The 18,167-nt window shown below is 48.0% G+C and overlaps 1 protein-coding gene across 3 annotated transcripts in view; it reads left to right on the top strand.

Moving 5' to 3' along the window:
• Positions 1-18,167, top strand: part of robo1 (roundabout, axon guidance receptor, homolog 1 (Drosophila)) — a 364,449-nt gene that overhangs the window by 223,806 nt on the left and 122,476 nt on the right. For all 3 annotated transcript variants that reach the window (XM_060833868.1, XM_060833867.1, XM_060833869.1), the window contains 2 exons: positions 11,707-11,827; positions 15,263-15,401. In XM_060833868.1, coding sequence (XP_060689851.1) covers positions 11,707-11,827; positions 15,263-15,401 — 260 coding nt within the window. The remainder of the gene's footprint in view (positions 1-11,706; positions 11,828-15,262; positions 15,402-18,167) is intronic.

Raw genomic sequence — 18,167 nt, 5'->3', positions numbered from 1 at the left:
CACTTAATAACTTCACCATCCATTCAGTGCCCCATATGGACCAACATTAGAATCAGTGAGATCTAAAATGTAGAAAAAAAGCCCCTTCAGCCCAGCACCTCCACACTGGTTAACAACACCTCCACCACCTAAATATTCTCGCCCCATTTTCTGACCCATAGCCTTGTGTGCCTCATCATTACAAGTGACACATCTAAGTATTTCTTCAACGTGGTGAGTGTTTCCACCTCTCCCACCCTTACAGGCAGTGAGTTGCAGGTCCCCAACACCCTCTGAGTTGAAAAGTCTTCCCTCGCATTTCCTGTCCTGTAAAAGTTCTACTCCCTTCCTAAAATCTATGCCTGCTGATCAACTCCATGAGGGGGAAGAGTTTTCTCCTTACCCTTCCTCTGTTCTTCCCCGTTCCTTTCTAACCTTTCTGAGTAAGATACACCAGCCACAATCCTTTGGAGTAAGCAATGGGAAACGTGAAGAATCACTGACAAGTTCCCCATGACAAACCAATGCACATCAAATGGCAGGCTTTGAGATTGGGCCTCACAAGACAGATTCGGGTTATCAATAAATAAAGGTCAAATTATCGCAGACACTGGTAATCTGAAACAAACACAGGAAACACTGGAGAAACTCGGTGGGTCTGGCAGCATCTGCAGAAGGAGAAACTGAGTTAACGTTTCGAGTCCAGTGACCCTTTCTCAGAACGAGTACCTCGTCAAGACAGAGGGGTGGTGGTGGTGTTTTGAGGGGGGGGGGTGTGGTAGTAGTAAGCAACAGATGGAGATGGAGCCCAGAGAGAGACAGAAAGAGAGAAAGACAAAGGGATGGATGACGATGACTCTGGGAGAAAGAGAAACTGATAATGGGGACCATCAGACAGTGAAAATGGGCTGGCTCTACTGAAAGCAGCTCATGTCATGATGGGGCCAGGGATGTGAGGTGAGTGAAGGACTTGGGAAGAGATGCTTAGGCCCTAAAATGATTAAACTTGATCGAATATAGGACAGTACAGCACAGGAACAGGCCCCTCGGCCCATGATGTTGTACCAAACAGGACGCCAAATTAAACTAATCCCTTCTGCCTGCCCTTGGTCCATATCCCTCCATTCCTCGCATATTCATGTGTTTATCTAAACGTCCCTTAAATGCTCCTATCATATCTGCCTCTACCACCCCTAGTGTTCCAGACTCCTTCTACTCTCTGTGTAAAAAAACTTGCCCCTCACGTCTCCTTTAAACTTTCCCCCTCCCACCTTGCTATTCAGCCCTGAGGGGCCCAGTGGGGTCTTAATACAAATCACTGATGCACTTGTGGAGAGAGACAGACAATGCTGCACGTTACACAGGAGTGTTCCTCTACACTCAGGGTAATCACTTAAAGTTCAGCACAAGAAGGGTGATGCCTGGCCCTAGATATTCGCATTTGTTAGAGAAAGAAATAGAGCTGTGGTGATAGAGCAGTTGATTCTGTTAGTCTCAGGGTCATGAACGACAGTAATTGTTGGCCCTTCTTGCTTTCTGTTTTGTGTGTGTGCAAGTGTGTGGGTGGGGTGGAGGCGATGTGGAATGTATGTGTGTGTTGTATGTGACTGTCTGTCTAAAAGAGAGAGTGAGTGCATGAATGTGTAAGTGTGAGAGTATATGAATGTGTGTGTGTATGTATGTGAATGACTGTGTGTGCGTGAGTGTATGAGCGAGTGTGTCTCTGTGTGTGCACGTGTATGTGAATGAGTGTGTGTGTGAATGAGTGTGTGTATGTGACTGTATAAAAGAGAGAGTGAGTGCATGAATGTATAAGTGAGTGTATATGAATGTTGTGTGTGTGTATGTGAATGATTGTGTGTGTGTGTATGTGAATGAGTGTGTGTGTGTGTGTATGAGCGAGTGTGTCTCTGTGTGTGCACGTGTATGTGAATGAGTAGTATGTGTGTGAATGAGTGTGTGTGTGTGAATGAGTGTATGTGAGCAAGTGTATGAGTGAGTGTGTGTGTCTGAGTGAGTGTATGTAAGTGAATGTGTGTGTGAGTGTGCGTGTGAGAGAGAGTGTGTGTGCGTGTGTGTTAGTGAGTGTGTGTGGGTGTGTCTGTGTGTATTTGGATGGTATTTCAATGTGCACGCCTTACTAATGTGCTGGTAATGTCATTCCTGTGGCTTGTCCATCTGCAGGAACAAAGGCAGACTGTGTGAAAGCATTGTGTCCACACCTGTGCCTTTTGATGTTGTCCTTGTCCTTCCCCTCCTCCTGGCCTGCTAATCGCTTGCCTGTTTACAAAGCACAGGCTGCCAAGTGCTTGGTTGAGGAGTTTCTACCTGTCACTTGAAAACATCTCCTGCCCAAACATTAACAACCCAGCACTCACTTGTCTGAGGAATGCTGCAAGTTTAATTTTACTTCAAATTCCCCCTCCCTGCTGCAAGATCAAATTAATAAAGTTTTCAAGCTGTGCTGGTGCTTGTGAGTTGAAAGGATTGCCTGAGCTTTTAGCTGTTGCTGTTGACAGGCACTGATTACACAGCACTTTACACCAATGCAACGGCTCCCATCAAATAAAGGTGACTCACTGGTTCGGAGATGACAGCTCAAGGTGGGAAAGGCACTGAGCACTCTGAGCTGAGAGAGCCATGGTAATCAAAGAACTTGCATTGAGGTAGCGCCTTTCACAATATCAGGGATGCTCCTTCAAGTGCTTTTCAAACTATGGTTAATTGCAGGGAAATGCAGCAATCTCCCTCAGAAAGCAGCAAGACAAATAACTACACAACAGTCAGAATCGTTATAGCATAGGAGACCATTCAGCCCATCATCTCTGCACCTTCTATCCCCTGGTGCCAATCTCTCGCCATTTCCCTGCACACCATGGCAATACAAATCCAATGCCCCTCCTGAACGCATCTTGAAACTTGTCTCTGGGAAGATCCCTCTCTGTTTGTCTTTAAAGGGATGAGCCATTGTCCACAAAGGGTTGTGGGCCTCTCTCTTCATCATAGAACCCCTACAGTGCAGAAAGAGGCCATTCAGCCCATCGAGTCCAGACTGAGCTTCCAAAGAGCATCCAACCAGATCCACTGCCCCACCTTATCTCTGTAACCCTGCATGTGACACATGGCCAATCCATCTTGCCTACACATCCCTGGACACTGGGGGCAATTTCCCATAGTCGGTCCACCTCACTCGCACATCTTTGGACTGTGGGAGGAAACTGGAGCACCTAGAGGAAACCCACGCAGACAAGGGAGAATGTGCAAACTCCACACAGTCACCTGAGAGTGAAATCGAACCCAGGTCCCTGGTGCTGTGTGGCAGCAGTGCTAACCACAAACACAATTGGTTATTTTGAGGGTACCATTCTGTAGTTACCATGAAGGTCTCTCCTTCTCAATCTAAGGTGTGGTGACCCTCAGATTAAGCCACAACCAGTTGTCTTTTTGCTGGCAGCCCAATGTTGTCCTGACCATCCTCATACATTCAGTGCCAAAGACTGTGAAAGAGCATGTTGGTAAATAGTCTTGTTTGTTCCCCGACCTTCCCCTACCCCACATTCAGAGAGAACTGTCGGGTGCTTAAGGGCTGGGAGAAACCTTACCTCAGTTACGGCACAGCTAACACCCAAGAAAATTGAAAGGAAGACTTAATTTCAATCAGAGTTAAGTCGTCCCTCTTGGAAATGTCCAAAAGCACTTTGACATACAATGAATTTCTTTGTCATGTTTGGAGGTGATTGTTCTCACGTTAGTGAATGTGATCCAACTAAATCCCACAGGCAGAGATAGGGCCAACAGCAGATTAACCTGCTTTAGGTGAAGGTTGGTTTGACAGACGGATTCTTGATGCTATTGGATATTCTGGGATGGGCTCTCATTTACACATAAAGGGAGATCAGCTGACGGGATATATTTAGCAGTTACACAGACCTGAAACACAAATGGAGAGTGTTTTTCAAACTCAGCAGGTCTGGTGGCATCTGTAAAGAGAGAAACAGAGTTGATCATTCAAGTCTGGGTGTGACTCTTCTCCAGGACCTGGATCTGAATGGAAAGAAAGAAAATTGGGAATATTCTGTATTTCCTCTCCATCTCCAGTAAGAATGAAAGCACCTCAGAAATTGGGATAGGATTATGCCATTCATCCCATTGAGCCTGCTATAAAGTAGTGGCTGATATCATTATGGTCTGCACCCCACTTCCCTTCCTGCCCCCTACATAACCCTTGACATATCTCGGAATTAAAAATCTGTCCAACTCAGTCTTGAATATACAGGAACGTGTTGAATTGGAGATGAAAGGGCTGAATGGCCTCTTCCTGTTCCTATTTGCTCTGTTTCTGTGTAACACAGGCCAATCAGCCCATTAATTAGCCTCCATCCCTCAATGACCCAGTCTCCACCACGCTGTCCAAGGAAGTAGAGCTGGGCTTCTTCCTGTTCAATGTGAATATACCATAAAGGAGAATGTGAGGGGGCGGATGTTGTACTTTGGTGAGGTGAAGTAATCTGACAAGTAGCATGAAGCATAAAGACCAGCACATACCGGTTGGGCTGAATGGCCCTTTCTGTGTTGTTAACCTCAAATATTTACATGCTTTGTGGCCAGATACTATGAAAGCTGGTGAGTCGTGTTTGACCAGTACCCCTCAGGGAGAGAAACAATGGCCTCTCTATTACCCTGTACGCTATTACCCTGCAATATCATGTGGTTGACACTTCCTGCCTTTGAATTGATCATTGCAGTTTGTTTCACAGATGGCCGAGTAAAAATAGAGACCTTTTTAGGGGAGCGGGTGCCATTGGCTGGGCCAGCATCTGTTACCCATCTCCAACTGTTCTGGAGAGACAGCAGTTTGAGTGCAGCTCTGTCAGCATTTAGCCTCTTCCCAGTCCATTCCGTTATTTGGCGTTTGAGATTCCCCCTTATGTGGACACTTGCATTGCTGTTAGGGAGGGATGCATAGGACCTCGACCCACCGACACCAGAGAAAGAGCATCTCACAACAAAGGGTCACACATTTAGGACAGAGATGAGGAGGAATGTTTTTTTTCTCTCAGAGGGTTGTGGGTCTGTGGAGTTCTTTACCACACAGGGGTTGGGTCATTAAATAATATTCAAAGTTGAGACAGATTTTTAATCAGTAAGCGAATTAAGGGTCACAGGGAAAAGGCAGGAAAGTGAAGTTGAGGATGGTCAGACCAGCCATGATCTCATTGAATGGCAGGGCTGATTCGATGGAGTGAATGGCCTACTTCTGCCCCTGTATCTAATGGCTTCATTCTTCTGACCAGAATGAATAACTTCACACATCTCTGAATTGAACTTCACCTGCCACTTGCCTGCTCAATCTGCCTGTCTGTGTCCTCTTCACACCCAGCATATTCTCCTCACAGTCCACGGCGTACTGGTCCATCTGCGGTCTTAGAATTCTGCTCTGCATATCAGAATCTGGCTCACTATTATAGGCCAGGCATCAGGTTCATCCACACATCAGTCGCTGGGGGACAATAGCACACACCCTCTTCCAATTCAAAGAGCGACCATTCTCTGTTTCCTGTCAATAGACAATAGGCGCAGGAGTAGACCATTCGGCCCTTCATTCATTATGATCATGGCTGATCATCCTCAATCAGTATCCTGTTCCTGCCTTATCCCCATAACCCTTGATTCCACTATCCATTTCCTGCTTGAAAGTATCCAGAGACTTGGACTCCACAGCCTTCTGGGGCAGAGCATTCCATACACCCACCACTCTCTGGGTGAAGGAGTTTCTCCACAACTCTGTTCTAAATGGCCTACCCCTTCTTGTCATTCAGTTAATTTCATCTCATCGCTGGCGCTGTCCATTTCAGTCCTTTGGATGTAAATTTCTTACCTGGCACTTCATCAAATGCCTTTTGGAAGTCAATATACATCAACCGCATTATCCCCATCAAACCTTTCTGTTACCTCATCTTAAAACTCAGCTAAGGTTTGTTAGCCCCCTTGATCAAGGGACGTGACTTGACATGATTTGGCTTGAAGAGGTTCTCAGTATCAGTGAGAGCTAACATCCACACAGGCCTCTCGCCTCATTGTCATAGCTGAGTATAAAGAGAATCAACGAATCTCTACGATTCAGAAAGAGGCCATTCAGCCCATCAAGTGTGTACTGACCCACCAAACAGTATCCTGCATAGATCTCTGTAAATCAAAGGAAATAATCCAAACAACATAAATGAAGACACCATAATTATCTCATAACCAATTAGAAGGGCAATGTGAACATTGTTTTCCCTATTCTGCGACTATCACTAGAGTCATAGAGTCATAGAGATGTACAGCATGGAAACAGACCCTTCGGTCCAACCCGTCCATGCCGACCAGATATCCCAACCCAATCTAGTCCCACCTGCCAGCACCCGGCCCATATCCCTCCAAACCCTTCCTATTCATATACCCATCCAAATGCCTCTTAAATGTTGCAATTGTACCAGCCTCCACCACATCCTCTGGCAGCTCATTCCATACACGTACCACCCTCTGACCAATAAAGGAAAGCATACCAAGCGCCTTCTTCACTATCCTATCTACCTGCGACTCCACTTTCAAGGAGCTATGAGCCAGCACTCCAAGGTCTCTTTGTTCATTGATCACAGAATAACCCACTCCACCCTATATTCCTTAATCTCACCTCCTCTCCATATCCCTCAATCCCACCTCCCCACCTTCTCGCCATATCCCTCAATCCCACCTCCCCACCTTCACTCCATATCCCTCAATCCTACCTTCCAACCATCTCCCCATAGCCTGCAACCCCACCTCCCCTCCAACTCCCCATATCTCTCAATCCCACCTCCCCATATCTCTCAATCCCACCTCCCTATATCTCTCAATCCCACTTCCCTACCTTCTCCCTGTATCTCTCATTCTCACTTTCTCACTGTCTCACTTTCGGTGACACATTAAACCCAGGTCCTCGGCTGTGCAATCTCAAGCAGCAGAAACGATCCTGCAGCTGCTATTTCAAGGGAGAATTGCTGAGTTCTCTCTTTGTGACTATATATTATCCCTCAGCCAAAGTCGATCTGTTACTGACACATGGCTGTTTCTGGGGAGCTTGCTTTTGGTTGGGCCAACATTACAGCATTCGCTGCACCTCAGAATCACTTCACTGGCAAAAAAATGCCTCGTGATGTCATGAGACTGTGAAAGGTGCTATATAAATGCAACTCCTTCCCTTTCGAGTGGCTTAAACAGCAACCAGAACAGGAAATACCACATTGGCTCCCAGTCAAGCGACATTTCTGGTTTTAAAATTCTAATCCTTGGTTTCAAATCCCTCTGTGGCCCCTCTCCCTCTCTCTCTCTCTCTCTCTCTCACTGAAATCCCCTTCTATTCCACAAGCCTCTGAAATCTCTGTGTGCTTTCAGATTTGGCCTTTTGTGCATCTCCGATTTTAATCAGTCCACAAGAAGCTGATTAAAGGTTAATGACTTGGGCCAATGCCACACACTGAAAGATCTGTGCAGTGTTATCATATACAAGCACATGGGAGAACGTTTAAACATTTCAATAGAACGCCGAGTCACATTCCCATCCATCCATTCATACCTAATGACTGAAAATGGTTCATTGGGAATACAAGCAAGCTGCCAACTGTATTCAGGCAAGAAATGACTATGTTCAGAGAATTCTATCCCGTTGGAATGTGAGTTTATCTATTTAATTAAGGTTGTGCCCATTTCAATGAGTTGGCCCAGGCTCTCTCTAACTGGTGTCCATTCAATTAAACTCTCTTTATCAACTGGTTTAACATGGCTGGGTCAGTACGGAGCCTGTGGGAGACAGATGCAGAAATCTGATTACTTTGTGAGCACTGATAGTCCGAGGATGCACGCTCCAAGTTTAATTTCCACCTTCGCTTTTTAAAACAAATCTATGCACGGGATTGCTGGCTGGGCCCAGCATTTATTGCCAGTCCCTAGTTGCCACTTGAGAAGGTGGGGGTGAGTTGCCTTTTTGAACCAGGCAAAAGTGAGGACTGCAGATGCTGGAAACCAGAGTTTAGATTAGAGTGGTGCTGGAAAAGCACATCAGGTCAGGCAGCATCTGAGGAGCAGGAAAATCGACGTTTTGGGCAAAAGCCCTTCATCAGGAAATGAGGCTTTTGCCCGAAACATCGATTTTCCTGCTCCTCGGATGCTGCATGACCTGCTGTGCTTTTCCAGCACCACTCTGATTTCAACACTGCCTTCTTGAACCGCTCCAGTCCACCTGCTGTGGGTTGACCCACAATGCCCTTAGGGAGGGAATTCCAGGATTTTGACCCAGCGTCAGTGAAGGCGCAACGATATATTTCTAAGTCAGGATGATGTATGGCTTGGAGGGGAATTATCGAGGCAACATTCTTGCTTTCTTTTAACCAGGGAGGGCAGGAAGAGAAAGCTTTTCATGGGAGGTCTCACAATCTGATTAGGTCCTCGTCTCAGCTCTAAACTAACTGCAGCAACAATTCACATTCCTTCCAGGACAGCGTTGCAACATTCCACAAACTATTTCCCAGTCTGGGAGCTCAAGCGAACAGGCAGCAGGGAGCTAGGTTAGGAGAGGTGGGGTGGGACCTACAACAACTACTTACTTTTGTATCACCTGTTGAAAGAGATTTAAGGGAGGAATTCCAGAGCTTAGCAGTCCAGGCAGCTGAAGGCATGACCACCAATGATTAAAATCAAGGATGCTCAAGAGGTTATTTAAGCTGAGTGCAGAGGTGTTTGAGGATTGTGGAGTCGAGGAGTATGCCCAGATAGGGAACGCTGAGTCCATGGAGAGAGGTTTGTAAAACACAGATGAGAATTTGAAAACTGAGGTGTTGCTGGACCAGAGGTCACAGACAGAAAAAACTGCAGATGCTGGAATCCAAGGTAGACAAGCAGGAAGCTGGGAGAACACAGCAAGGCAGGCAGCATCAGGAGGGACAGGCAGGAAGCTGGGAGAACACAGCAAGGCAGGAAGCATCAGGAGGGACAGGCAGGAGGCTGGGAGAACACAGCAAGGCAGGCAGCATCAGGAGGGACAGGCAGGAGGCTGGGAAAACACAACAGGGCAGGCAGCATCAGGAGGGACAGGCAGGAGGCTGGGAGAACACAGCAAGGCAGGCAGCATCAGGAGGTGGAGAAGTCAAATGTTTCAGGACTGGTGGTGGGTGTAAAGTGACAGTAACAGGGAGTAATGGGTGTGCGAGACTTGGACAGGGAGTGTAGTTTTGGATGAGTTTGGGTTTATAGACAATGCTATCTGAATTAATAAGTGAAGTACATCATTCAGCCCTTCAAGCTTGCATTACCACTCAAGAATATCGTTCTGAATTCTGCACTCCCATCTGTACTGACGGCTTTCAGTTCACCTGCCAGATGCAATCTATGTGGCTCAGCCTGAGAAATGTTCAATGGCCCTACACCCAACGCTTTCTGAGGGACAGTCACACAATCCTCTGAGACAAAATACTTCTCCTCATCTCTATCCTAAAAAAGAAACTTCTGGATTTTAAATGTGTGCAATGACCAGTCAGGAATGCATTGGTATGGTCACGTCTGGAGGGAATAAAAGCATAAGTGAAGGGTTCAGCAGTTGATGAGGTTACCCATGTAATCGGGCTGTTAGTCAGTATAGATCAATGCATATGGCACACATTGAGAGGTTAAAGAAATTCTTGCATTATAACAGCAATCACAATTTAAGTAAGCATTTCATGATCTGTTTTGGACTGAAATTAGGAAAAGTATAAAGCCGTAAGACATAGGAGCCAAATTAGGCCATTCAGCCCATTGAGTCTGCTGTACTTTCAATCATTGTTTCTCAACCCCATTCTCCTGCCTCCTCCCTGTAATCCCTGACCCCCTCACTAATCAAGAACCTCTCTGTCTTTAAATACACTCAATGACTTTTAGTCTCCACAGCCCTCTGTGGCAATGAGTTCCACAGATTCCCCACCCCCCCCGGCTGAAGAAATTCCTCCTCATCTAAGTTTTAAAGGATCGCCCCTTCACTCTGAGGCTGTGCCCTTGGGTCCTAGTCTTTCCTACTGGTGGAAACATCTTCTCCACGTCCACTCAGTCCAGGCCTCTCAGGATTCTATAAGTTTCAGTCAGATCCCTCTCATCCTTCTCAACTCCATCGAGTACAGACCCAGAGTCTTCACCCCATCCTCACATGACAAGCCCTTCATTACCAGGATCATTCTTGTGAATCTCCGCTAGACCCTTCCAAGGCCAGCACATCCTTCCTTCGATACGGGGGGGCCCAAAACTGCTCACAATATTCCAAATATTCTGACCAGAGCTGTATACAATCTCAGCAGTACATCTTTGTTGTTGTATTTTCTGGTGCTATGGAAATGCAAGCCTCTCCTGATGGTTACCTCTCGGGCCATATCAATAGTGACATGAGAGATGGTGACAGCTGAGGAAGCTGATGAAAACTCAACAGCCTATACCTACCCTTTCGGAGCCCCTTGTCTGAGTCCTTAGCTTCCTCCCCTACCCAATGCCCTGTCCACAACACAACCATCCTTCCCTTACCTCAATGCCTTATCTTGGCCCATGCTCAAACCAATTACCCACCCCTATTACTCCTGACTGAACACCTTACCCATGACCCCTGTTTCTCCCCAGCCCGCACCTGTCCCCAACAATAACATCTCCTTCTATAATCCCCCAAACCATCCCAAGGACTGATACTCCCATTGCCAATTCAAACTCTGCCTCTATCTCCAACTTAAGCCCCATACTGAACTCTCCCTAACACCAACCTAAACCCTCTGTCTCCTCCCATAATTACCTGAAAATACTCAAAGGATCCACCAAACATGTAACCCAAAGCCCTGTCCATATCCCTACCCAGACTCCCTTCTGCTCCTATCCTGACTGTTCCCATGGTGCCCTGGGCCCAGGTCCTACAATGTTTCTCCAAAATACCCCCATGACCCAACCCAGAGCACCCATCCCACTTCCCCATCCCTGCTACCCACCCCTCCCTGCTTCCCCACCCTCTCCCCTTCCCTTGTCTCCCTCCCCGCTCCCCCCTGACCTCCCTCCCGCTCTCCCCCTGCTCTCCCCTCCCCACTCACACGCCCCTCCCCTTTCCCCTTCCCCACTCGCCCTCCCCTCTCTCCCTTCCCCTCTCCCTCTCCCCTCTCCCCTTTCCCCCTTCCCACTCCCCCGTCCACTCCCCTTGCCTGCTTCCACACTCCCCCTTCCCTGCTCCCCCTACCCTCTCCCCCCTACCCCCTTCACTCCCCCCACCCTCTCCCCCTCCCTGCTGTCCCTCCCCACTCCCCCTGCCCGCGCCCCCTACCCTCCCCCCCTCCTCTCTCCCCTTCCTCCCTCCCCCTCCCCCTTCCCTGCTCCCCCCATCCACACACCCCCCTCTCCCCCTCCCCTCTCCCTTTCCCCCTTCCCGCTCCCCTCCCTGCTCCCACTCCCCCTGTCCACTCCCCCTTCCCCCTCCCCGCTCCCCCTACCCTCTCCCCCTCCTCTCTCCCCCTCCTCCCTCCCCCTTCCCTGCTCCCCCCATCCTCTCCCCCCATCCTCTCCCCCCTACCCCCTTCTCCACTCCCCCCATCCTCTCCCCCTCCCTGCTGTCCCTCCCCTCTCCCTCTGCCCACTCCCCCACCCTCCTCCCTGCCCCCAGGCGGTGCCGGTCCCTGAGCTGATGAGCTGTGTGTCTGTGTTGTACCCTGTCAGATCCGTGGCGGGAAGCTGATGATCACCAACACACGGAAGAGCGACGCAGGCAAGTACGTCTGCGTTGGCACCAACATGGTGGGCGAGCGGGAGAGCGAGGTGGCCGAGCTGACCGTTCTGGGTGAGTGTGAACGCTGCAGTCTGGGTATCCGAACCTGGGCATTTATATCTGGGTCAGGAGGTCAACCCCTTCGGAAGAGACGCAGTGGGGATGGAAGTGGGAGAAGGGGGTACAGAAAGGGTGGATTGTCAAAGTCCCTTGAAGGGGTGTTGAGGAGAGCTGTGCTCAAAGGATGGGTTCTGTTACTCTTTTTATCCCCTGGATACCAATATCTTTAGAATAAAGTAGCCAGGTATGGACATACTGCCCTGCTCTTTGTCTCCATCTCAGAATCACAGATTTGCTGATAACTCATTTCCTCTCAGCTTAGCTCCATACAATGATATGTTAACAACCTGCTTTCCATTCTCTCCGCACACACAGCACCTGGCCAGCTGAATGCTCACAGCAATTATTTTTGGCTCCATAAAAAGCATTTCATGGAAAGCACTGGAAGACCCATCAGCAGTTACAGAGACAGAGAGTCATTCAGCACGGAAACAGACCCTTCGGTCCAACCTGTCCATGCCAGACAGGTTTCCCAAGCTAACCCACTCCAATTTGCCTCCTTTTGGCCCATTTCCCTCTAATCATGTACCTGTCCAAAAGTCTCCTTAATGTTGGAACTGTACCTGCATCTATCACTTCCTCTGGCAGAATTTTCCACATACTCGCACCACGCTCTACCTGAAAAAGTTGCCCCTTGGTCCGTTTTAAATTCTTCCCCTCTCACCTTAAACCTATGCCGTCTAGTTTTGGACGCCCCGAACCTGGAGAAAAGACCTTTACTCTTCACATTTTCCAAGCTTCTGATGATTTTATAAACGTCCAGTTGCCCCCTTGAGAAGGTGGGGGTGAGCTGCCTTCTTGAACCGCTGTAGTCCATGTGCTGTGGGTTGACCCACAATGCCCTGAGGGAGGGAATTCCAGAATTTTGACCCTGTGACAGTGAAGGGACGGCGAGGGGCTCAGAGGGGAACTTGCAGGGGGTGGTGTTCCCATGTATTGGCTGCCCTTGTCCTTCTAGATGGAAGTGGTCGTGCGTTTGGAAGGTGCTGCCTGAGGAACATGACACCAGAACTAGGAGCTTGTCACCAGTAAGAAAGTTTGAACAGGTCTGGGGTTCTTTTCTTCAGCAGGGTGCAGCTTAAGGGGTAATCTGATGGAGATCTTCATAATAAGGTCACATGCAGCAAAACAAAAACAAAACACTGCACATGCTGAGAATCGAAAGGGAAAAACTGAAACTGCTGGAGAAAGTCAGCAGGTTTGACAGTGTCTGAGGAGAGAGAGAGAAAAAACAGAGTTAATGTTTCAGATTCTGGAACTTTCTTCAGGAAGGATGGAGTCGGTCAGTAGGGAGCAGAGTTTGGATTCGGGACGGAAAATGACGGCTTCAGTCTTTCCAAGATTTAACTGAAGGAAGTTCCTGCTCATCCAGCAGAGGATGTTGGAGGGGAGCAGTTTATTCCATCAGTGAGAGTGGAGGAGGGAGAGAGGGGGTGCTGAGTGAGAGCTGTCGGTCCTCAATGTATGTTTACAGACCAACCCTGTCCCTTCAGATAATGTCACCATGGACCAACGTGTAGATGTGAAATAGGAGAGAGTTAGAGATAGATCCTTTCTAGGACTCTATAGATGGGAAGGAAGATGGAGAGGTAAGACAGGTCGAGAGGGTGCTGCTGACTTGGAGGGTTGGATCTGGGATGAGTTGGGGGGAGGGTTGGGGAGATTTGGGAACTGGTGAATTCAGTGTCGAGGCTGTGTGGTTGTAGCCTCCCAAGGCAGAAGATGAGGTGTTCTTCCTCCAAGCTTAATCTCTCCTTCCTGGGTATGGTGCCAAGGTCTGTTCACGGTACTCCAGGTGGGGGTTCCACCGCTCCAATCATCCACAATTCCAGATAAATGTTCTGGGAACATTTCACCATGGTGAAATTAAAAGTCGATAAAAAATGGAATAAAAAGCTAAATGTAATAGTAACCATGGTTTTAAAATGTCACCTGGGTCATCAATGTCCTTCAGGGAAGGAAATCATTACCTTGTCTGGTTTACTTACACGTAACTCCAGACGCACAGAAATGGGGTTGACTCTTAACTGCCCTCTGGGCAATTAAGGATGGATAATAATTTATAGAATTGTGCAATTAAACAGTGCAGCCCATCGACACAGGTCAAACACCGAGCCTTCAATCTAACCCCACTTAACAGCACTTGGCCCATAATCTTGAATGTTATGACATGCCAAGTGCTCATCCAGGTATTTTTTTAAAGGATACAAGGCCATTTGTCTTTACCACCCTCCCAGGCTGCACATTCCAGACTGTCACCACCCTCTGGGTAAAACGGCTTTCCTTCACATCCCCCCCACAACTCTCCTGCCCCTCACCTTGAACCTTTGACCCCTTGTGATTGACCCTTCAACTAAGCAAACAGCTGCTCCTTATCCACTCTCTCCATGCCCCTCACAATCTTGTACACCTCAGACTTGATCTATAAATATAAATGAGAATAACGGCAGACCCCATTCTCATGACACAATATATTAAAAAATTAATGACCCATGGTTTGGTTTCTGCAATAATTACAATCATCTTCCCCTCTGTCTACCTCATTGGATCCCTACAGAATTCACCTCTGGAAGTCATCGAGACATAAATATGTATGCCATGGAAACAGACCATTCGTTCCAACTCCTCTGTACTGACCAGACATCCCGAATTAACCTAAACCCATTTGCCAGCTCACAGCCCATATCCCTTCAAACACTTCCTATTCATATACCCATCCAGATGCCTATTAAGTGCTGCAATTGTACCAGCCTCCCCCATTTCCTCTGGCAGCTAATTCCATACACGTACCACCCTCTGTGTGAAAAAGTTGCCCCTTAGGTCTCTTTTATATCTTTCCCCTCTCACCCTAAACCTATATCCTCTAGTTCTGCACTCCCCCACCCCAGGGAAAAGACTTGTCTATTTACCCTATCCACGCCCCTCATAATTTTGTAAACCTCTATAAGGTCACCCTTCAGTCTCCGACGCTCCAGGGAAAACAGCCCCAGCCTGTTCAGCTTCTCACTGTCGCTCAAATTGTCCAACCCTGGCAACATTTTTGTAAATCTTTTCTGAGCCCTTTCAAGTTTGACAACATCTTTCCAATAGGAAGGAGAGCAGAATTGCGCACAATATTCCAACAGTGGCTTAACCAATGTCCTGTACAGCTGCAACATGACCTCCCAATTCCTGTACTCAATACTCTGACCAACAAAGGAAAGCATACCAAAAGCCTTCCTCACTATCCTATCTACCTGTGACTCCACTTTCAAGGAACTGAAACATTAAGCCTCTCGGTTCTCACCGTGACCTGCTGAGTGGATGCTTCAGTTTTGATTTGGAGTTGTCTGTGGTAGTTTGGAGAATGCTCTATCGGCTCTGATGCTGTGTCTGTTCTCTCCCCAGAGCGCCCATCCTTTGTGAAGAAGCCAAGTAGTCAGGTCCAGCTGGTGGATGAGACGGTTGAGTTTAAGTGTGAGGCGCGGGGAGACCCCACTCCGACAGTACACTGGAGGAAGGAGGACGGCTTGTTGCCAAAAAGCAGGTACAGGAGCAGCTTCCGACAGGACTACCATGGCTATCGATAACACCGGGAGGCAGTGCACTGCTCTCACTGCTCTCGGCAAGGAGAACCACAGAAGGAATTCAAACTTTCATTGCTATAACGCCCATCTCAACCTCACCATATCCCTAAGTCCTTCAATGCCAATGAAGTACTGTGTGAATTCTATCATTGTCAGAATGCAGAAAGCACAGTACAGCAAGCTCCCATAAACAACAATGTCATAATGACCAGACTGACTGCTGAGGGTAAACCAAGTGAATACACCACACTCTTTGATTTAACTCAGACAGCAAACATTGACACTATTCAATCTCCCGTCTTCAAAACTACATCCTCTGATAGTGCATCACACCCTCAGTACTGACCCTCTGACAGTGCAGCACTCCCTCAGTGCTGACCCTCCAACAGTGCATCACACCCTCAGTACTGACCCTCTGACAGTGCAGCAGTGCATCATTCCCTCAGTACTGACCCTCTGACAGTGCAGCACTCCCTCAGTATTGACCCTCTGACAGTGCAGCACTCCCTCAGCACTGAACGTCTGAAACTTGAGCATTCCCTGAGTACTGACTCTCTGACAGTGTGGCAGTCCCTCAGTACTGACCCTCTGGCACTCCTTCAGTACTGACCTCTGACAGCATGGCCCTCCCTTAGTACTGAATCTCTGACAGTGCGGTACTCCCTTAGCATTGTTCCTCTGACAGTACAGCACTCCCTCAGCACTGACCCTCTGACAGTACAGCACTCCCTCAGTACTGACCCTCTGATAGTGCAGCACTCCCTCAGTACTGACCCTCTGACAGTGCAGCACTCCCTCAGTAGTGACCCTCTGACAGTGCAGCACTCCCTCTGTACTGACCCTGTGACAGTGCAGTACTCCCTCAGTAGTGACCCTCTGACAGTGCAGCACTCACTCAGTATTGACCCTCTGACAGTGCAGCACTCCCTCAGTATTGACCCTCTGACAGTGCAGCACTCCCTCAGTAGTGACCCTCTGACAGTGCAGCACTCCCTCAGTACTGACCCTGTGACAGTGCAGTACTCCCTCAGTAGTGACCCTCTGACAGTGCAGCACTCCCTCAGTACTGACCCTTTGATAGTGCAGCACTCCCTCAGTACTGACCCTCTGACAGTGCAACACTCCCTCAGTAGTGACCCTCTGACAGTGCAGCACTCCCTCAATACTGACCCTCTGACAGTGCAGCACCTCCTCAGTACTGACCCTCTGATATACAGCACTCCCTCAGTACTGACCCTCTGACAGTGCAGAAATCTCCTAGCATGGAGTGTATAAACCTATAAGGAGGAGGTAATAATTAGCGTGTCTGTGTTTAAATTGGTTTCGGTTTTCGGACCAGGATAGATTGAGAAAGTTGGGACTGTTCTCCTTGGAGGTGAGATGGCTGAGAGGACATTTGATAGAGGTTTTCAAACTCCCGAGTGGTTGGCCAGAAGCTCTTCCTGTTTATGAAAGGAACAAGAGTGAGAGGGACATAGATGAAAAGTTTTGTGAAAATGAAGCATGGGTGATGCTCAGCAAGCAGTTAGTGTCTGAAGTGCACTGCCTGGAAATGTGGTGAAGGCTTCTTCAAATGAGGCATTCAAGAGGGACGAAGGATAGTTATTTGGATTGGACTAGGGTGTAGCGAGATGGGAAAGTCAGGAGATTTGTACCTGTGCAGACACAATGCAATGATTAGCCTTCCTGTGTACTGTAATAATCCTTTGATTCTGTGATCCCTCATGAGCCCCCCTCTCTCTGAGAGAATGAGAGTGGAACTGGGCTACATATTGTCCATTGCAGTCTGTCTTCACCTCAGACTTGGAGAACTGCAAGTTATCTCTTTGTTTAAAAGGAATGCAAATGTACTACAGGAGTGGGAAAACTTCTCCAAACAGTATTTTAGTTCTGGCATGTTCCTGGAGAGCAGTGATGAACTCTTCACCCTATCCATCCCATCTTCTCCCCCAACACATTCTCCATCCAATTCTTCCGCCTGCCAAATAGGGTATCATCGAGTCAAACAGCATGGAAACAGACCCTTCGGTCCAACCAGTCCACGCCAATCATGTTCTCAAACTAAACTAGTCCCACCTGCCTGCCCCTGGCCCATAACCCTCCAAAACCTTCCTGTTCATCTGCCCCTCTAAATGCCTTTTAAATGGAGCTGTACCTGCATCTACCACTTCCTCTGGCAGCTCATTCCAAAAACACACCACCCTCTGTGTAAAAATGTTTCCCTCCATGTCCTTTTCAAATCTTGCTGCTCTCACCTTAAAAATGTGCCCCCTAGTTTTAAACGCCCCCACCATAAGGAAAAGATTCTTGTCATTCGCCCTATCAATGCCTCTTGTGATTTCATAAAACTCTTCAGGTCACCCCTCAACCTCCTACGCTCCAGTGAAAAAAGTCCCAGCCTCTCCCTATGATTCCTAGCAACATTCTGGTAACTCTTTTCTGAACCCACTCATGCTTAATAATATTCGTGCTATAGCAGTGCGACTGGAGCTGCCCACAGTATTCCAAAAGTGGCCTCACCAACGTCCTGTACAACCTCAATATGATGTCCCACTCCTCTACTCATTGGTCTGAGCAATGAAGGCAAGCATGCTAAATGCCTTCTTAACCATCCTGTCTGTCTGTGACACAACTTTCAAAGAATTATGTACCTGAACCCCTAAGTCTCTCTGTTTTACCACACTACCCTGGGCCCTACTATTAATTGTAAGAGTCCTTCCCTTGTT

The sequence above is a fragment of the Hemiscyllium ocellatum genome, chromosome 12 (genome assembly GCF_020745735.1).
Source record: "Hemiscyllium ocellatum isolate sHemOce1 chromosome 12, sHemOce1.pat.X.cur, whole genome shotgun sequence".
Lineage (NCBI taxonomy): Eukaryota > Metazoa > Chordata > Chondrichthyes > Orectolobiformes > Hemiscylliidae > Hemiscyllium > Hemiscyllium ocellatum.
This window is presented reverse-complemented; position numbering and strand designations above follow the sequence as displayed.